Source organism: Podarcis melisellensis (assembly GCF_964234715.1).
Source record: "Podarcis melisellensis genome assembly, chromosome: 7".
NCBI lineage: Eukaryota > Metazoa > Chordata > Lepidosauria > Squamata > Lacertidae > Podarcis > Podarcis melisellensis.
The window spans coordinates 88,039,229-88,060,403 of record NC_138539.1 but is presented as its reverse complement, the minus strand read 5'-3'; the positions used below and the strand labels follow the sequence as shown (position 1 = coordinate 88,060,403).

The window sequence follows — 21,175 nt, the reverse complement described above, 5'->3', positions numbered from 1 at the left end:
AGTGGGGCTTGCTGCACAGGCCCTGCCTCAGGCATGCACCCCTCTGCCACTCGCTCCCCGCGCATGCAGTTACTGGGCACATCCACGAGCCCCAGCTGCCCGCCTCTGGGCAAGACCTTGCTGCTGCTGCTGCATTTCTCCTCCATCGCCAGCTGTCGGGCAAGGCCTCCTCAGCTGCTGCCACCTTTGCTTCCCGCGCAGGGCTGCCTCATCCTCCATGGGCTGAGGGCCGGCTCTGCCAAGAGGCATGTCCCACAGGCAGGCCCAGGAAGAGGCTGGGAAATGGCTGCACCAGAACCATTTCATGTACAAAAGCGGGGAAATGCTGTTGAGCAAAACAAAATACTTCAGAGCAAAACAAAATGTCCCACTGGCAAGGCATTTTCACCCCTGCGACTATCATGTGGTGAACGCTCTGGGGACCGATTTTAGGGTCCAAAAAAGGGGGGATGCGCCTGATATGCGGTGGTGACCATTACATGGTGAAATATGTTAGTTTGGCCTCAAACCTCCAGACAAACGCAGCAGTCATTCACTGAATACAGATAGCAGAGGAGGGAAAAGTGTGAGTGAAATGTGTGTGGCTATCTGTAACTTTTTTGCACAACAGCTTCTGAGCTGACTCACAGTGGAGTAGCAGAGGCAGTCTATCTGGCAGCGAGAACGGCGGAAACTGACTCATTTTTATGCTCAGAGACTGGAGTCCCACTAACACGAGCTGTGACGCAACCGTGTTGGAGTATGTAGGTGTGGAAATATGGCATCACCCAGCATATGAACTCCACTCAAAGGAGTGGGTGACATACATAGAAACTTGTGTTTTGTTGGAGTTATGGGGTTAAACATAACCTCTTGGGAGTTTTCTTAAGCAACCAAAACTCCTTATCTTTGGGTCTAGTACACTTCCAGGCCCCTTCAGAGTATCACACAGCTTCCAAGCATGTAGGAGTTCCAGGTCTAGCACGGAGCGTACAAATAAATTGCAGGAAACATTCAAATACAGACAGAATTCTTTACTGTTGTTCTTTAAGCATAACAGTTACAACAGGATACAACCATCTTATCATCCCAGATAGAGGTTTAGTTTAAACTGTTCCATCTAGCCCTAAAGCTGCCAGACCTGCTCTCACATCTTCACACCACAAGAGCAGCGTTCAGACTAAACATCTCTCTGTGTCCAGCACTGAAACAGATATGTAGGAACATTCTTTAGAGTGACCTTGCACCTGTTGTAAACAAACCAGCTTCAAGCGGCTTTTGGAAATCCTTGTTTCTGGGAATGAACGACTCTCATCCCCAACATGTTTATCACCTGCGCTTTCTACCAAACTCGATAATGAACTGCAGCCCAGTTGCAACCCCAGTCAACTAGACCCCAGTTGCCAAATTTGTGTGCAAAAGCATCTACAAAGAACCTCAAAGTGCAGTCCTGGGAGTAAGTGCCATGTGGACTTGCTTCTGAGTAAACATGCGTAGAATCAGCACTGTAAGTTTGCTGCAGTTCTGCTCTCTAGGTGTATTCTTAAAGCGGGGGGAGGAACTATTACTTTACTTCTTTCCTTTTTTAGTATATTTTTATTTATTTATTTTTATAAATCTGTTTATTGAGCTTTTACAAAATACATTAAACAAAAAACGAAAAAAACACAACGACACACACTTTAAAAGACAAAAGCAAAGTAAAGAAGAAAAAAGAAAAATTCAGAAAAGGGAAAAAAAGAAAAGACAAAGAAAACAAAAAGACAAAATCAGATTACCACATTTCACACAAATTTACAAACACTTGACCTCCATCCAACCCGGTTTAGGCTAGATACTCTTATACCCTTTCTGCAGTTGTATACTACTGATTCTATATTCTATACATCGCAGGTGTTAAATTCCGTCCACTGTGACTTTGGTAATTCCCAAATTAGCTTCAATATAACTTAAATATTTATTCCAATCGTTTTTTAATTTAACATTATTTTGATGCCTAATTCTTTGTGTCAATCTCGCTAGCTCTATGTATTGAAACAATCTCATTTGCCATTCTCTGACCGTGGGGGTGTTGGGAGTTTTCCAGTTTTGCGCCAATAAGATCCTGGCCGCCACCGTGGCATACTGAAAGAATGTTTGGTCTTCACTTTTGATCTCCTCTCCAATCATACCCAAGAGAAACGCCTCCGGTGTTTTAGGGAAGTTATATTTCAGTATTTTCTTTAACTCATCATAAATTTGTCCCCAGAATCTTTTCACCACGTCACAAGTCCACCACATATGGAAGAAGTTTCCTACCTTGTTTTTACATCTCCAGCAAGTGCTGTTTCCGGTTTTGTACATCTTCCCCAGTCTTGCCGGGGTGATGTACCAGCGATACATACCCCTCTTCCAAAGTTTCAGCCATCTGTCATATTCCAGGTTGTGTTTTTTAGTATATTTTTAAAATCATTCAGCTTCTGGAGTCTGGTATTTGCAACAACCCCTTTAGTAATTTAAGATGAAACCTACAATTGTTGTGAGGGAAGCAAAATGGGGGAAGCTGCAAAAATTTGTATAAATAAACTTTCCGCATCTAAGTTTTTTCTCTAAACTGTGACATCCTAGCAGTCCAGGTAGGGTCTACTGAGGGACACAGAGCTGCTGTACATAGTTTAATATCTCTTGGTGTGAGACATTTCATGTGATGAGGAGCCAGGAAACAGGCCATGTTTTGAGCAGTCATTCTATGATGAACAGTAGACTGACCTTCAGCTTACTGGTGACTCTCATCAGACTCCTTCCCTCTGCTTCTCGCTAGCCACCCTTCCTTTATGCACTCAACTCTCCATATGGCCTCTTTTGTACCCCATCCCATCCACAACAGCCATCATTCGGCTCCTTTCCGCTGTCTCCAGCTTCCTTTGAGGCAAAACACTCTTGGATGGAAAGGTAACCAGTAACCTTTGTTTAACCCATATTTTGTCCTTCATTCAAGCTCCAGTGTCTTTGATTCAGTTTTTGCAGCACTATTTGTGGGACAAATCTAAATTTTGCCTGCTTTACTGTGGGATCTCTGCCTTATTTGGGGGGTGCAGTAGCTGCCTTAACATGGAATATTGAGTGATGCTCCTCCTCTTGAGTTTAAGATTATGATACTGATTTGAAAAAAAGAATACATAATCTTACTCCCCCCACCCCCCGAAATATCATGGTGAGGAGGAGATGGCCTGGTTTGCTCCTGGGTATTTAAACAAAGGTTTGATTTGCAGAAGTCATCAGGTAGAGCTTTTCATAGCATGGCAGTAAACATTATCACCTACTAACGTCTGGATACCAAGCTGCTCAACTACGGGACTTGCATGCTTCAAAAGTTGGCAACCCTTGAGAGTGAGGCCCCTGTGAGTAATAAAAACTGGGAATTGGCCCTTTGCACACTGCAGATAAGTAGCAAATGCTTCATACAAGCATTTCCTCCCCCTTCCGTGATTGCTGCCATAATTATCATTTTCTTCTGTGTTCCAATTTCCAGGGACAGATCCATGGATTTGTTGATGACTTTCACGTGGATTATAATTTAGCCTGTGGCGATCTGCTGTGGTCCGTAGAAGAAGAACAGACCATCCACCTTTCTGCTGCTTTTCTGTTCAAGCCAAAATCCTAAGGTAGATTATTACTGTGATCAAAGACTCATTAAATAAGGCACTGGACTAATTTCAGACGTGTGGTCTACTGGAGGACAGAACTGGGGAGCTTTCACTTCACAAGTTTACACCACTGATTATTCTGTGATCAAAACCCCTTGGCTTGTGTGGATCCACACATCCAGTGGGCAGAACCAGAGGTTGGTGGATGCAGAAAGATCCAACAGCTTGGAAAAGTTTATTCTGAGAGAGATCTGTGATCGTATAGCAGAAGTTTTGTCTTTTACATGCAGTGTTGGGGCCTCTGATGAGCCCCACAGGGTATGCAATACTCTTTACATCATCATCATCACCATCATCAATATTACTATTATTAATTTTACCACTCTGGGCGGCTACACAGGAACACACTAAAACATCAAATGTTAAAAACTTCCCGATACAGGGCTGCCTTTTGATGTCTTCTAAAAGTCAGATAGTTGTTTATTTCCTTGACATCTGATGGGAGGTTGTTCCACAGGGGGTGCAAATACCAAGAAGACCCTCTGCCTGGTTCCCTGTAATCTTGCTTTTTGCAGTGAGGGAACCACCAGAAGACCCTTGGAGGAGGACCTTAGTGTCTAGGCTGGAGGGATGGGGTTGGAGATGGTTCTTCAGGTATATTGGACCAAGGCCTTTTAGGGCTTTAAAGGTCAGCACCGACACTTTGAATTGTGCTCAGAAACGCACTGGTTGTCAATGAAGATCCTTTAGGACTGGTGTTATATGGTCCCTGTGGCCACTCCCAGTCACATGTGAAGGGGATAACAGACAAGCGCTAACCAACCCTGCCCCTAGATGTCAGCATGGTGGTCTGCAAAGAACAATCCTGTCTACAAGGAGCTATTCCATGTGTAGGCTGCTTCTTTGCAGATGACCACACGAACATGCATATGTTTAAATAAGGGTGAGGCAGCAGACTTGCCACCAGGGCCAGGAGTGCCACCCTGCTCCCTAGTATTCCATGATACTCCATTCACACAAGCAATGAATGAAGGGGGACTACGCTGCATCCTGTAAATAGTCGAAGGCAGATAGCAAGGCCATGTGGAGTCAGCATTCTTTGAGTGAATTAATGATGGAGAGCACAGAATCAGGTTGTGGTGGCTATACTGAATTAATACAGAGTATTATGTGTGTAGCATTAATTGACTACAGGTACAGCCCAATGCATACTTACCTCTGTGTGTGTACGTATGCATACAAAACAAACACACACCAATGATTGCTTTGTAAGGCTGCAATGTTCACTAACTAAAGGTAAGTCCTGTTGAAATTCAGTGGGAATTATTTTTGTGTAAGCACACACAGAATCCAGCTGCAACAATTGCTCCACCTGGCATGGTCACCATCACTTCTAATGCCATTTGGATAAAACTCATGACAAACTCAATCTCTGCGGGAAGAAGGTGCCACTTAATCCGTATGGCTGTGGAGAAAAATCTGAAAAATTCTTTCCCTCTTCATTTCATTCTTCATCCTCCAAATTGCTAACAACATAGAAGATTTGGGGAGAGGTTTCTGTGGGAAGGAGGAAGAACAAAAATCTCCAAAAGTTATCCAAAATATTGCAGGTAATTTTTTTGATACCTACAGACTTTGTCGAATCCAGCTGCAAAATTTGAGGGTTGGGCCTTGCCGAATTTTTAAAGTATAGAGTTCATAGGCATGTGTTTTTTAAACTTCGGGTTTTTTGCTTGAGGTGTGAATGGAACTTGGGAAGCTTAATAAGAATCCCTTCCTCAGGCCAGTTTGTGCAATGATATATTGAGCTCATAGAGGGAACTCTCAAAAATTGCCTTATGCCAACGGAAGTGGCTGGATTCCATTTTTCTGGTAGCGCTGATAACGGATGGATTTTCTCCCGGCTTCAGCTGTTTTCCCCGTGCTTCATTTCCCCTTGAATTCCAGCTCATGGCCTAGGTTGCCATGAGGACTCCAAGCCAAGCACACCCTCAGGCAGCCCCTCTCAAGTCTTCTGTGACCAAATGGGTGTTTCTCTCGCCATGATATGTGGGTGTGTTTTAATCCTTCTCTAAATGCAGAGAGCAATACTTGATCAGCAAGGAGCTGCCTGTGTGGGACACTGGTCATCGTTTTGTTGTTAGTTTATTATTGTTAGAGGTGTTGCTAAGGACTTAAAAGATCCAGGGCGCAGGCCCATACACACAGATATGTGTAACATTTGCATAGGCTACTTTGTAAGTATAGGTGCACATTTAAATAAATTATGCTGCTCCTTAATTAATTCTCCCAGTGTAATATCCTACTGAGTAGCTCAGATCATACTGGCTTGGCAGCATCTCTGTGCTGGAACCACTGGCTGTCTTGGACTGTCTTGAGAAGATGGGGGAGAGAAGGCATAAGAGAGGAAAGGGATGATTTCAGTCAAGTCAGTTCCCAACAGGACACTGTAGACACCCTGTTCTGGGCTCGTTCCCTATCCATTGTTGCCATTCTCAAGGTGATGAATCTGCAGTCCTGAACTCTCCTGTGTCCCCTGTCCCCTCTTCACGTTTAAACTAATCTCTTCCTTGGACACATTTATGCAGAAACTGACAGGCTTCTGTCCATGACATATTGGCAGCTTACTTAATGTTGTGGACCAAAAATGTTTCAGTTGGCACCTGGTGAAGGATGATGGGGAGCTTTGGGTAAAGGAGGAGAAAGCTGATGGAACAGGCTCTCTGGGGCAAGACAAGGAGGGAGCTCAACACTATTAGCAGAGTCCCAGGCAGTGGCAGGGCTTCCCCAAACAGGGCAGCCTGTCAGCTCAGCTACCACGGCTAGTTGGCTGCTCCGCATGCCATCGGTGGGAACTCTGCCACGAGTTTCCATTTCCAGGGGAACTGAATTTGGGCAGAGAGAGAGAAAATAGCAGCCCATTTGTTTTCTGTACAAACACATCATCGCTAGAAATTGAATAGGAGTTCAGTAGCCTTGGCCTCCCCAGCGCCCACATAGCTGAGTGGTGGTGCAGTGCTACTTCCACGCTTGACTCCTGCAGCCGCTGCTGTCAGACCCATGGTGTGTACATGGGCCCCTCAGGCCACCCCCTAATAATGGGGCTGTTCCTCTCTGGACTGGAAGGATGATGGGTGTTGCTTTTCGTTTTCCATTGGGACCCTTTCTGACACCTGGCATGGCTAGGCTGCCTCCAGTTCTCGAATGGCTCCACAACGTCTACAACACAGGGACACTGTGTGATGTATTTCCTTATTTCCTGTCTGTTAGAAAGTGGAGTGGTAGCGCCAAAAGTGGAACCCAGGTTTGTTATCCAAAGGCTTTCTGGCCCTTGTGGCACAAAATAATGACAGAATTCAGAGAGGGAGCCCTGCCAGGATTCTCCTTTGGTATATTGAGGTGTGAAGGCCAAGCAGCTTCTCAGCAACACATCCAGGGCTCACACAGTTTGGATGGCCTGGGAGCAGGAGGGGGCTTGGCTGTGGGCTTGTGCTGAGTTTGACAAGCAACATAAGGCACATCAGTCCTGCTTCACCACAAAGAAACTTTTATCAGTGAGATATTTCTGATTTGGACAGATCTATGTGTATTAACTGTCCCGGTCTAGATTATCAGCAGTTGCGCTTTTTGAAGAATGAGAGGTGGTTGTGACCTCTCCTGATATCTGTAGGTTTCAGTCTGACCCATGATCTGTGGACTAGAAAAATGCTGAGAAGTGTTGACTTATCCCTGTGCCTTCACCATAGAAGCTGTCGCTGTTACAACTAGCCAGGCTAATAGCTGTTCCTAGGTGTAACTCTAGGAGATGGAGAGGGGCACAGAGGAGTGCTAGTAATACTCATCAGGAAGATAGAAGAAAGCTCCAAGCCAAGCACAAAAAGCACTGCCATAGAAGCTGACCATCGGTAGCCGTCGCTGTGTCTTGGCTGTGAGATTGGCTTTAAGAGAGCAGCTCTGGTTCACTCTTCAGTTAGAAAAATAGAGGAAAAATCCAAACAAACCTCAGTCATCAGTCATTTGTTAAGAGCAAGCGCAGAGGGCGCCAGCAGCACCAGCAATTGGCATAGGCAAGCGGTGGGCGAGTGAGCTGCATGGAGGAAGCATCTGTAGAAGCCAGCTTGCCAAGTCACCATTATCTGCATGATCACAGGACCCACGCAGGTGCCAAGCAGCCTCAGAGGTTTGCTCAAATCCTCCCTCTCCCGCCTCACAACCTGTTTTATGGCCTTCTGAGTGTCTGATGGGTAGAAGGAACAGGGTGGGTGGGAGGAGACATACGCCTGTCATTTGTCCACAGGGCAAATGAAATCTATGAAGTGGGCATTTTAATTTTCATTATCTCGGTAGCCACTCTGCCTTTGGACACCAGTTCTCCAAGTGGCTAGAGAGATAAAATGTTAAGAGAGTTTCTGCAAATAGACTTAAATAGGATGTGCTTGCATAATTAAATCAGTAACAAGCCTGAGCATCTAGGAGTGGGTCCCTTGCATCAAAAGGTATGTCACATGCAGCTTTTGCTCAGTGTTTTCCTACTTAAGATAGAGCCCATGAAAGGCTCTCTGCTGTCCTGAGAGCAGCTAGGACTGAACCACTGTTGTCATGGGCATGTATGATTGTCTTAATTGCACATCTGGCTCCCAATTCAAAGTCCAGGCAGGAGAAGAAATTAATGCAAGTCTGAATAAGGGTTGCACAGCCTCCCCCCCTCCCCAATGGACCCAGTACTACTCTCAAACCTACTTTTATGACTGTTGCTTTTGTTTCAAGAGTGGAAACACCCAGATATTTGGACTGCTGTTTTGTATGCAATGAGCTTGTACCCATCAGTGCAGGAGTACTGTTTTATGCTCTTTTGGATCACACTTCTTCTTGTTTTGCCTTTCTAAGTGGGGTGTATTGCAAACATTGCAATCAGACAGCTGCTTTATACTGAGTCAGGCCATAGGTCCAGCTAGCTCAGTATTGGCTACATGAAGTCTGGCTAACCTTTGACCCTCCAGGTGTTGGTGGACTACAACTCCCATTATCACTGACTCTGGAGCCGTGGGAGCTGGAGTCCAAGAACATCAGATGAGCCAAACCTGGACTACACTGACTAGTAGCATCTCTTTCCCAGCCTTTCCCCTTTGACTTTTTTAGTTTATATTTTATAGTGTGGGTTTTTTAATGTTGTAAGTTATCTGGGATAGCTTAGGAGAAAGATGAGATATAAATATATTAAATAAATTAGGTCCATTAATTTCAATGAGTCCTTTGAGTAAAATGTTGTTGTATACCATGCATAGGAAGGTATCCTTAAGCTACCTGTAGCAGTGGCACATTCCCATCCAGGATACCTTCAGGTCCAGTGGTTTGGCAGTGGTTGTAGTCTTCCATATGGTTGTGTTCATGGGCGTGATGGGGACAGAGCTGACTTTATCACGAGGGGAGGGCCTGAGTGAAAAACAACACGGTGCAATTGTTTCAGCAGACACCTAACTCTTCGCTAATTCACTCTTCCCTTTTTAACTTTCAGAGGCACCTGTCGTATATGAAACTGCAGGACGTGTTGTGATGGCCTTGAAAGTGCACTGAAGACGGACCTTGCCCCCTCCCCGCCATCATTTGTGATTGGTACTGTTAGTATTGTGGCGGTGTGTTGTTTTCCACCGTGAGTGGGCTTGCTGCTTTATCTGGTCTCCTCTTTGTTAAGAAAAAAGATGTCCGAAGCTGGCTCTCATCAAGACGCCAGTTCCAAGCCAGGCCTATTGGAAAAAAACAAGAACCCAGATGACTCTCAGCCGTCAGTCAATTCAGAAAGGAGGAACAAAAGTGGGATAATAAGCGAACCTTTGAACAAAAGTCTTAAGAAGTCTCGACCACTTTCCCACTACTCCACTTTTGGTAGCACCAGCTCATTAAGTGAACATTCTGAGAAAGGTGCCCCCGTAGCCAACGGCAATGAAGCAACTATGGATAAAAGCAATTCTACCTCAAAGCACAAAAGCATCTCCGACATGCTGAGCAAATCAGATATTTCTGCAGAAGGACAGAGCATCTTGCAACAGTTTGCTCAGTCGACAGAGCTGCTCAAAAGAGTAGTCCAGGAGCACATTCCCCTGCCTAATGACCACGGGACGGGCATCTCAGACATGGAAGCCGTCTCGGCTGCAGAGACAATGAACAGCCCATCTGATTTTCCTTACCTGGGGGCTTTTCCTATCAACCCTGGCCTTTTCATTATGACCCCTGCTGGCGTGTTTCTGGCAGAGAGCGCACTCCATATGGCTGGCTTAGCAGAGTACCCAATGCAGAACGAATTGGCATCTGCCATCAATTCAGGGAAAAAGAAACGGAAACGGTGCGGCATGTGTCCTCCTTGCAGAAGACGGATAAATTGCGAGCAGTGCAGCAGTTGTAGGAACCGTAAAACTGGGCACCAGATTTGCAAATTCCGAAAATGTGAGGAACTTAAAAAGAAGCCTTCTGCTGCACTGGAGGTAATTGGGTTTGGTCAGGCAGCTTAATAGTTCCCCCTCAGCTGCTCTGTGTGGAACCACAAGGCCAATTTATGTGGACTGGATGTGGAAATGTCAGGGGTTTGAATCTCTTAGCAGTTCTTACCTTTTATATTCCACTTGGCTTCAGTCTTCTCACATGCAGACCATTATTATTAGTAATTGGGAAAGAAACTCTCAGATTCGCCCTCATTCCTGTGATGATATGAGTGGCTCTCTGGGGCCTTCTGTAGACTCCTTACAAATAGCTGATGGTGTGTTCAATCTGTTTCTGGATTCCATTATCTCAGACTGCATCTGAGATCTCACAGGACTTAAAACACTCCTTCACAGGGGAAAAATAATAATAATAATCCCCGACATTGAAACTAGCATGACAGTGTGGGGGTTGTTCTAGAACCCTGACATGCTGCTTTACATGTAATTATAATAATGTACATAATGCTTTTGATTGTTCAAAGTGTTTCCATTTCTGTTATCTTCTCACCAGTGTTTTTTCCTTAAGAAAATAGGTGCTGGTATGCACCATGCCCACCCCACCCCCGCTCGCTCCCCCACCTTTGCCCCTTCCTCCTGCTCCTCCATCGCTGCTGCTTCCTCCTGGAGATGCTTTGGAGCGACCCCTTATGATCGACAAAGCCCCTTCTGGGAAGGTGCCTGAGCGTCGTAAAAGTCGCGCCAGTGCAGTCTGGCACCTTCTGGGAAGGTGATCATAAGGGTTGCGCCAAAGTGCCTCTTCTCTGGCATGCCCTTTTTACAATCGTCAGACACCTTCACAGGAAGTAGCGGGGGGGGGGAGCAGCAGCGGTGAGATAGTTGGGGGGGGGTAGAGGTGGTGGTACACTGACCAAAAAAAGCACTGCATCTCACAATTCTTACAACTATAAGTAGATGAGCATTATTGGCTCCATATTTCAAATGGGAGGCTGATTCAGAAATGTGTAGTGGCTTGCCTTGGTGGTAGCCTGGCTGAGTAACAGGGATTCCTGATTTGTAGCTCTGGCTCCTTCACCACAACACAGCACTAGTTCTCATTTTGTACAAATGGGTGTTCCTCTGCCCCACTTCAGTAAGGAAGCATAGACGTCAGAAGTGGTACAGTTTGGACAAAGATTTATCACTTCAGCTGCTGTTTGTGAGAGCTAGGCCTTAATGCCAAAGTCTTTTATACCATAGGGAGAGAACACGTCTCCTCTTCTTAACCGTTGGCCAATCACCAATTTACAGCAGTTTCTTCTAGCAGGTGAACTTCATTTCAAAATGTTCTAATCACATTTCTAAGCTAATACTCTGAGTGAAGTCAAGACATTGTGGCCTCTCCAAAACCTCTACTGACCAATTACTAACTCTGACTTTATAGGTTTAGTATATGAAGCTTCTGAGTACAGATCCTCCTACTTTGACTATTGGTCACTTTCTAAGGTCTTGGGCATATTTCTTTCCCAGCCCAACTACCAACTGCGAAATGCCAAGTTGAGCGGGTTTTTATTTCCTGGAAGTCCCTTTGGGAGGGGTGAAGTGAGTCTTGTCACAGACGTTGGGCTGTCTTGACTTAGCCTAGCAGCTGTGATTCTTGAAAACTCAATGCCTTTGTTGGTGCACTTCTTGTCAATGGGATGTGACTTAGTAAAGATTACAGACCTCTGCCTAGCAGCTCTCAGTCTTCCTTGTAAGTTGAAAGGGGGTTCTTGGTGAAAACAAAGCAAAACACAGTGAAGTAACATGACAAGCATGCTATGGAAGATGGCAAATGAAAGAACAGGACGAGTAATCAGATGCATATGAAATGCAAGCAGATCAAGGTAAGGATGCAACCCTGTCAGCAAACAAAATTATCTTAGGAAAGTTTAGCGCATCTTAAGATGCAGAATAAATTTTACTTTGCTAATCGGTCAGTTTCCCAGATGTGGAAAGGTTTGGGGCTGTTCATTACTCACACTAGAGCAGGTTGGGGGACTGGGGATTTGAGGCAAGGACCCCAAATCCCAAAGCTGCCAACTCTCTGCAAGCCACATTGTCAAGTGGGCCGGGTTGCCCACCTTACATATGACATTATGTGTGGATAGCATTCAGTGCTGAATGCAAGCCAGGCAAGGTAGTGAAGCAGTAGCCTTTGGGCAGAACTACATGTTACATGCAAATGTGTGCACCAAACCACAATGTTTGCTGCTTCAATAGGGGGGGAAAGCAGGTGCTGTTGAGAAGCTTGATACTGGTAATCCAGAATGGAGAAGCAGTGGGAAGAGATGCTTAACCCTTCTGATACTTGTTGTCTTTCTTCTGAAACACTCATCACCTCTTCCGTGGGTGCTTGCCCACTTCTGTGGGGTTCCTGGTGCCTGTTTGCAAAATGTAAAGACATATTTGGAACCTGATGGGAGAAAAAGCAGCATAGCCGGGGAGAGGAATTGCCAGAGAAATGTAGCATGCATAGGAAAGGGTTAAGCACCTCTGCTCAAAATTGCTCCCTTCCAAAATGCTTTTTGATAAAAGCAGCAGCCATCATTATTCATATGTAACATGTAGCTCTGCCATTCTCTTTCATATAAACAATGCAGTCTCGATTGAGAATTGCTTTAGGTGATGGATCAATTCTATTGACACGCCTTGCTATTCCTGAGTTGCAAAGTTGTCAGGTCACAACTGAAAGAAGGATCCTGTAGCTTTGAAAATTAGGTTCTGTGGCTGATGCAGAGCTGATCTCCCCATCACCAAGCAGTGCTCAAGAAGAACGGAGGAAGTTGAAGAGATTGACCCACTTGGTTTGAGCCCCATATGATTGCAAGCACAAACAGAAAATATGCACTGCTGACATTTGGGCCTAAGCTAGCTAGCTTTATTGAATGGAGGGAAGCAAAGTATTGTGTCTCCTTTGCCATTTGACCTCCCCCTTGTTCCTTATTTGGTGTTGAAGGGGGAGAGAGAAGGCATGTAGCATCCATGTTTGTACAACTCTCTGCTGCTGGTCTTTGAAAGTTACAGGCCCCTTCTCCAGGTTGCAACCCTTTCTTGTTAGGCAGCTGGCTAATTTTTGAAAAGCTTCAATTTCTGGGGTGGGGAGGGGGAACCTACCCCCTTCAATTCCATTTAATCTAGATATTGGGCAGTGGGGCAATGAGTTTTTTTTCCTGGTTATGCTGCTTAAGTTATTTTCTCTGAGGTTAGTGAAGGCTATAGGCATCACACACTCAATGAAGACAGCAATACATTGCACAGAGAATGTAATAACTTGCTTTCTTATTAGCCACATTCAACGTTTTTCAATTAGCATCAGATTGGAATGCATACTTAGGGTGGGGGGGACCAGTCTGGGTGGTGGTGATATGAGGGGCTGGTATCTTCCCCAAACTGCCATATTGCTAAATTCTAATTTGCTGAGTCAGTGATCTGGAAAAGGGGAAAGGGGAAAGTCCATCTCTCCTAAAGAGACCCAAAGTGGGAAAACGGATTCCACAGTGCATATTAGGCTGCTGTGTTTTCCCTCATTCTCTTTGCATTATGGGGGAAGTTAAATGACACAGCGAACCTGTGGAAGGCTTTATAGCTTGGTTTTTCCTTTTTTATTTTGTTCTCTTGCTGACTGGGAAATGGGAATAAATGAAACCGCTTTCAAATTATATGATGGGACTTGCTCCATTCACAGCAAGTCTACTCTAATTTTGGGAGAGTTAGGACCAGCATCTCCCAAGCAGTGGCAGGCGTATTCTGAGCTAAAATTAATTGCTACTGGTTTATATCAGATAAATGAAAATAATGTAAGGAGAAACCTGCTCAGTCTTTGATATCTCTAATGCTGCAATCCTGTGTACACTTTCCTGGGAGCAAGCCCCAGGGACCACAGTGGGACTGACGTGGGAGAGAGCATGCATAGGAAATAGGAGGCTGCATAAGTAGATAGAAACTACTATATATATATATTAATGGTTAGTGTGAATAGGAAATAAAATGTTTGACTTTCATTTGAAGTTAAATTTGTCAGAATCCTTTTTTTAAAAAAGAAAGAAAGGGGGGTGTCCCACAGTAATTTCAGTTGTCCTGTTCTATAATGGAACATGGTGCATAGGCCAGCTGGATGCTGAGAAAGATACCATACAGACAGGTGGCAAAGCAGGCTTACATTTAAGGATCTCCTGCAACATAGTTTTGTAAACTTCTTCAAAGGTATTGTTGATCATCTCTGTACTTCATTGATTCATAAAATTCTAGCATTGGAAGGGAACTTGAGGGTCATCTAGTCCAATACTCTGCAATGTGGGGCTCAAACCCAGGACCCTGAGATTAAGAGTCACATGCTCTACCAACTGAGCCATGCTAGGGTCGCTTATCCCTTCTGTCTCTTGCACTTCCCTTGAGGAGCTCATCTTGGTGCAGGTGGTCTCTCCCCCCCCCCCCTTATCCTCTCAGCAAGCCTGTGGTGTAGTTTAGGCTGTGTGGTAGAAAGCGACCTGTACAGTCGCGGCCTGATCTCGCTAGCTGTCTCACTCAACACCGAGAGCTGCATTTGCCACACAAATCCTGGATCACTAGCAAGCAACATTTGTTTTAGCCAGACCAATTTAACTGGAAAGTTTGTTCTATCTAAAATGCCTTGCACAGCCCTCTTCCCCTTTCTATAATAGTCCACAGGTCTGTGAACAAAGGCATAGTAGAATTGTGTCTAGACTCCTTTCAGTATTAATAATATCATCTGTGCAGGATTATGTAATCTGCAGTCACAGCCCACTGCAGGATTTCCACCCTGCTTACTTAACATGAGTGACAAACACATTCTGATGTCTCACCATCTTTCAGTCGTCGTCACCTTAGCAGACTTCCTGAGTCCCACACAACTTGTTATCCTACAGGCAGCAAAAATATTCTTCTCCCACTCTGGAGCTGGTGAAATTCCCCACTGCTGAACAGTTTGCCCTGGAGCAATATCAGCCATTGATTGGTTTTCTGCCATCCTCTGCTCTTTTGGGTGGAAGGAAGGGATAGTAATTAAATAACTAAAATTATGTAATTTCTCCAATTCCTGCTTCCCAGTCCCCAAAACACAAGCCCTCCCTGATAGATCAGACCAAGGTCCATCTAACCCAACAGTGTTTTGAATAAGATGCAGGCCAATGCCTTTGAAATACCACAAGCAGGGCATCAAAGGTACTCAAAGCATCTGTTAACTTGATAGATAGGCTGCAGTTGTATGTGGAGGCTATCATTTATGCCTATTCATGCCAAGTAAATACTCTTGTTTCAAAAGCCAGCTTGCAGGGATGTTGCATGTTTCTGTACAGATCATTGATGTTAGTATGACTAAAAGTTAAAGGGACCCCTGACCACAGCCGCAGAGGACTCTGGGGTTGCGGCGCTCATCTCGCTTTACTGGCCGAGGGAGCCAATGTTTGTCCACAGAGAGTTTTTCTGGGTCATGACTAAGCCGCTTCTGGCGAACCAGAGCAGCGCACGGAAACGCCGTTTACCTTCCTGCCAGAGCGGTACCTATTTATCTACTTGCACTTTTTGGGTGTGCTTTCGAACTGCTAGGTTGGCAGGAGCAGGGACCGAGCAGCAGGAGCTCACCCTGTTGCGGGGATTCGAATTGCGGGGATTCGAACCGCCAACCTTCCGATTGGCAAACCTAGGCTTTGTGGTTTAGCTGGCACAATGCAAAAAGATTAAAAGTGTGTTGCCCTATGAATTAAATTTGGCATTTGCATCTGTATCCATGCTGAAGAAGCCTAGCCGGTACCCCCCCCCCACCTGTTCCCCCTGCCTCCTTTTCTAATCCTGGAGACGTGGGCTTTGGTGATTGTTCCGATTTCCACAGCTCTCCAGCTGAGCCCCCCCCCCCATATTAATATACAAGGGTGGTTTAGGGGCAGCAAGAAGGAAATCAGCCCTGCTCTGCCAGTAGACATGGGAACAGCTGCCCAGCCCATTTGCATCTGACATCCGGAACAGCGGAAGGAGCAGGGGAGTCAGCTGTGCTGCATCTGGAACACTGAGAGGACAAATAGAACAATTGCAGAGGACCTGCTCCAGATCATTTTAAATATCCTTTCAGAAATTGCCTTCTCCAAGACCCGCTTTGCTGTTTTCTCATGGACTCTCCAAATTTGTGAGGCAAGCCTGTGAAGGTTAAAAAGTGATTATTTCCCAGTACACACTCTCTCTCTCTCTCTCTCTCTCTCTCTCTCTCTCTCTCTCTCTCTGTGTGTGTGTGTGTGTGTGTGTTTCAGTGACAGGTCAGGGTAACCCTGCAAGCACGGGAAACCTGGCTCATTGTCAAAGAGTTGTGTTCCAACAGCAAACTGAACCTAAGAGCTCCTCACAGCAGGAAATGCTCCTGAACAACTCATAATGGCTCATCTTAGTGAGAAATAAGCATCCTTTTCTGTCCCTTCAGGTTCATCAGCTGGTAAATGCCAACAACTTGCAGGATTCGAATAGCAACCATTGTGGGGCAAAGCTGTTGATTCAGAATCAGAATCATTCATAAATATCACTTGTGTTTCTCTGACGAGGGACACCTTTAATAAGTGCAACCCAAATGTTGGCTGTTGGACAATCGGTTTCCTAAGAGGAATGTTACACTAGATCATAGGTTTAGGCTGTGATCCAGAACATGCTTACTTAGGAGTTTGGTCCCAGATGAATTCAGTAGAAATGACTTCTGAGTACAGATGCCTAAGACCAGGCCACAAGTTTATCAGGCCCAAGCTAGCTGTTATGAAATATCTGCATGTTTGATTGCATGGATCAATGATTGATTCCCTGTTGCTTTGGCAGTCTTTCAGGACAGAGACAAACATAATGTGTGGCAGAAATGTTTTCAATGGCACATTTGCTACACCTCTTTTCAGGACAGCAAAATCTTGTTCAGGCCATTTCCACTACACTTGCCCTGCCTGCCTCCATCATTTTTATTCTTTGAAATGACACATAAAGGCAGTGCCCACTGCTCCCAAGTGGCAATTCCCGGATACTCCATTAATGGCATGTGCAAGTGGTATGTTTTACCACTTCAAGAACATTCATAAAACATATTTTAAAGGTGTTACTAAAACAGTTGCTATCTTTTGGAATAATAAAGACAGAGGAATGAATAAAATGCCGCTTTCAAAACTATGTATCGGTTTTGGAAGTGGTATTTTATTCATTCCTCTGTCTTTATTGTTCCAAAAGTTAGTGTTTTTTATAAAGTAGAAAAGCAAGATGGCGATGATTAAAAGGGAAGAGAAGCCCAGTTGGTATTTTCTTTAGCATTTTTGTATGATAAATTATTTTATTGCAAGTCGCTCTGGACTAAGACATATTTTGAGTTCTACTGCCTAGTCTACACGACCTTTTTAGTCAGAGGACACTGAAGGACTACCTAATCTTCCGACCTGAAGCAGCAATATGAAGCCTTAAGGAGGGATGGATAAATCCTTCCCTTTGCCATCAGTCATGGAGGAAATGGTGCTGTGTTTAAAAAGTCAACAATGAGTCCCTTTATATTGTGGCTTTTTAAAGTTCTCAGGCTGTTAACCATCACATGGCTGGACAGGTTGGTGGCAATTTCCTCGGCTTTCACCTCCTTTGTGTCTGAAAAACAAGCGAGCCAATAAAATACTAAATTGTGTTGCCAGCCTTGCATTGGGAAGGAGAGATGCTTCCCACACAATGCCATTCCTAGCCTATCAAAGTTTCTGTATAGCTCTAGCCTCTATAGTTTTATACCCAGAGACATAAAATGGACACATCAAAATAACATGCCAAATGGCTGGAAGGTAAATATCTCAATAACAGAAAATATTACAGTGCTCCTGGAAGATACTCATGCTTTGGCCAGATAGAAGGAATTATACCATTGTGAAACGGCCACAGATAATGCCTCCCCCTCCCTAACCCTAACCCGCCCCATCTTTGAGATGCGTCCTGAGCAACCAATGAAACCAAACCACAACAACAGCAACCAAGCACATTCCTGGAGGCTTTGGTAATTAAATGAGCAAAGCTTTTCATTCCAGCAGACCCCATTCTCCTGTTAGCTTTGTTCAAGAAATTTTGACCTACCTTCCTTCCTTCCTTCCTTCCTTCCTTCCTTCCTTCCTTCCTTCCTTCCTTCCTTCCTTCCTTCCTTCCTTCCTTCCTTCCTTCCTTCCTCCTGGCTTGTTTACAGTAGCAGGAAAGGTTGCACGCCACAGCATGGTGAAGTCAATTTTAAAAGATAGGTAGTCCTGTCTACCACTCTTCCTTCCAGATTGTGAAGTTGCAACTCTTTATTGCCCCACCTTGGTGGAGATTACTGTGCATCCCTGAAGCTCTCTATTATAGGGGTAAGGATATGTATGCATGTGACTGACAAAGTAACAAGCACAATAAACATGCACAAGTATCTCCTGAGCGTGTAACTGCCAGCCACGAGTCCCTTCATCACAATACTGTATGCATTTGCTGTGCTATTGGAATGGTCAGCAGGGAATCGAAGTTTATTCTTAGTGGACACTGCATGACATGAGGCCAGTGATCAGTGAGGACTTATTTCTGTGTTCATATAAAGAGACTTCAGACCACTTTCTCCCCACTCCCTGCCAAAAAGTACCATTTGAAAGTATGAAAAGAGCAGTTTGCCGCTTCTTTAGGCTGTATACAGCAAAAGCATTTGGCCAAAGGGCCAAAAGGTTTCAGAAGAGACTGGGTACCATGAAGAATTGCAAATAGAGAAGATGTGAGGTTGTAAATATGTCTTTTGCAGGAGCAGAAAGTTGGAAAAATAGGTTTGGGAGGGGAGGACACCATAATTGGAATTACAAATATGTAATGGTGTAAGGTTAGCACTGAAGAACAGCCACACTGGAGCTGAATGGCAGGGCATTGTGTGTGGTGTAATGTTCTGGACTTTCCTTAAAAGGCGCAAAGCTGCTGACTCTGCCCGGGGCTTGTTCTTCTCCTCCCTGCTCATCATGTGTCCCTGTTCTGTTCTCTTCTGTCTCTGCAGAAAGTGATGCTTCCTACAGGCGCTGCATTCCGGTGGTTTCAGTAGGAACAAGAATCCCAAAGCTCTGTCATCCAGTGCAATGTCACTGCTTGCTTGTGTTGTCTCAGGCAAGGCCTTTTTTGGGCGGAAATGAATGGATGCGCCTGTGTCTCCTTTAGAACCAAAAAAATTTTCTCGCAGATTTCATTCCTGTTTTTATAATTTTTTTGGCATTTGTTTAACATCTTCGAGTACTAGTAAAAAACAAACATTAACTGCTTTTCAAATAATTTTTTTAAAAGAATCCATAAAGTAACAAGACATTATAGAGTATGGACAATCAATTTATTTTCCTGTGTTTTGGTGTTGATGTTGTTTATGTGTGGAAGATGCAGTTTTTGTGTAGAGAATGTAAATTTACAGTAACCTTTTAAATCTAGTTACTAATAAGCACTACTGTAATTAGCACAGCTGTTTATTCATTCATATTTTTGTTTGATTAATTTCCATCATTAAAGAAAAATAGTGTGGCTAGTTTCTAGAATCGCTCAACTTCATGTTTATAAATGAAAATATGTTTAAAATAAGGTAGTTTCCCTTTCCCTAACATACACATAAGATTAAGGTTTAATCAGCAAAATGTTTGGTATGAAAAAGTGGAAATGTACTGCAAAACTGGCAAGTTTTTAAAGCAAAGCAAAATAATAATTAAGTTTAGACCAAGAAGAACTGCACACTAGAATAAACCTGGAATTAACTGCAATTATTCTCTTTTAGAAAAACATTACTGGAATTCAGATATAAAGCTATTGCAGAACCCGTGTTGGAAACATATATGAGTCTTTTTCTTCTGTTCAAAGCCCTTGTTTCCCTGCTTTCTGACCATCACTAACTGAAAGGCTGTTTGTAATGTTCTAGCGATTCAGGCTGTTTTGTGAATAAAAATGAAAGCATGTTTTGTGTCATGGTTTACATTTCCATTATTCTGTCTGTTTTGGTTGCATGCAGGGGGGCTTTGTTTATGTTTTGATTGCCATGGGGGGCAATACTAAGGCAAAACGAATATGGCCTCTTTTAGATACGTTGGGTTTCCTCCACACACACAGTATTTTCCAGTGTTTGCCATTCAGGTGGTTTAAATTAAGGCAGCTGGTTATTTTTAAGGCTGCAACTCTAACCTTACTTAAAAGGTAAAGGTAAAGGGACCCCTGACCATTAGGTCCAGTCGTGACGGACTCTGGGATTGCGACACTCATCTCGCTGGGAATAAACTCCATTGAATGCAGTAGGATTTACTTCCAGGCAGGCATGAACGTATGATCTCCCAAGTCATATGGAGAGCAGACCCATTGATTTTATTGGGTGTGCTCTGAGTAGTACTGACATTAGAGATCACACCAAGGGTTCTTGTTTGTTCATGTTTTCTTCTTAAATAACTCCCCCCCCCCCCCCCAGAAATGAAACAGTGAGACCTTTCCCTTTGTAAGCAGCATTGTGTTACTAGCTAGCTGAACATGTTCCGCAAATATATGGGTATGGGATCTGGATTTATTTATCAACCCAAACAAACATCTGATAAGTTGAAAGGTCATCAATTTTCAGAACAATTAGAAATCAACATAGCATTCATGTTTCCAAATTTATAGGGATATTATCTGTCTTAGGCCACCAAATTGTTTTTGCCTTAAGCAAATGAGTTGCAAGTGGCTGTAGAGCAGAGGTAGCCAACACTGTGCCCGTCAGATGGTGTTGGACTACAATCCCATCAGCTCCAGCCACCTTGGCCAGTGGTCAAGGATGATGAAAGTCAATGGAACTTACATCATCTTTAGCCATTTTTTTGGGGGGGGGGTCTGATGGGAACTATAGTGCTACAACATCTGAAGTGCACCGTGTTGGCTACCCCAGCTTCAGGGGGGTTATACACAATTGTTTCCCTCCATATATGGAAAGCTCACTGATCCTTTGGAGGCTTCCATGCATTTTCACTGAATTCCCCTTTCTCCCACAGCTCCCTAGGCCACCTCCCATGCTTTTCCAAAGTTTCTCTCTCCCCCCCCCCCCACCTCTCCATAGAAGATGGGAAGGGGTGTGCAGAGGACAAAAATGTTTTTTTATCAACAAAGACACAC

At 44.3% G+C, this 21,175-nt stretch overlaps 1 protein-coding gene across 4 annotated transcripts in view; it reads left to right on the top strand.

Moving 5' to 3' along the window:
- CXXC5 (CXXC finger protein 5) overlaps nucleotides 1-20,008 on the top strand; it is a 63,900-nt gene extending 43,892 nt beyond the window's left edge. For 2 of the 4 annotated variants that reach the window (XM_081917912.1, XM_081917911.1), the window contains 3 exons: nucleotides 3,491-3,623; nucleotides 9,121-10,084; nucleotides 19,065-20,008. In XM_081917912.1, coding sequence (XP_081774038.1) covers nucleotides 9,305-10,084; nucleotides 19,065-19,109 — 825 coding nt within the window. In that variant the 5' untranslated portion in view covers nucleotides 3,491-3,623; nucleotides 9,121-9,304 and the 3' untranslated portion in view covers nucleotides 19,110-20,008. Of the gene's footprint in view, nucleotides 1-3,490; nucleotides 3,624-3,660; nucleotides 3,803-9,120; nucleotides 10,085-19,064 lie in introns of those variants that run through there. The other 2 variants (XM_081917914.1, XM_081917913.1) reach the window with 2 other exon arrangements.
- The last annotated feature ends 1,167 nt before the right edge of the window (nucleotides 20,009-21,175 follow it).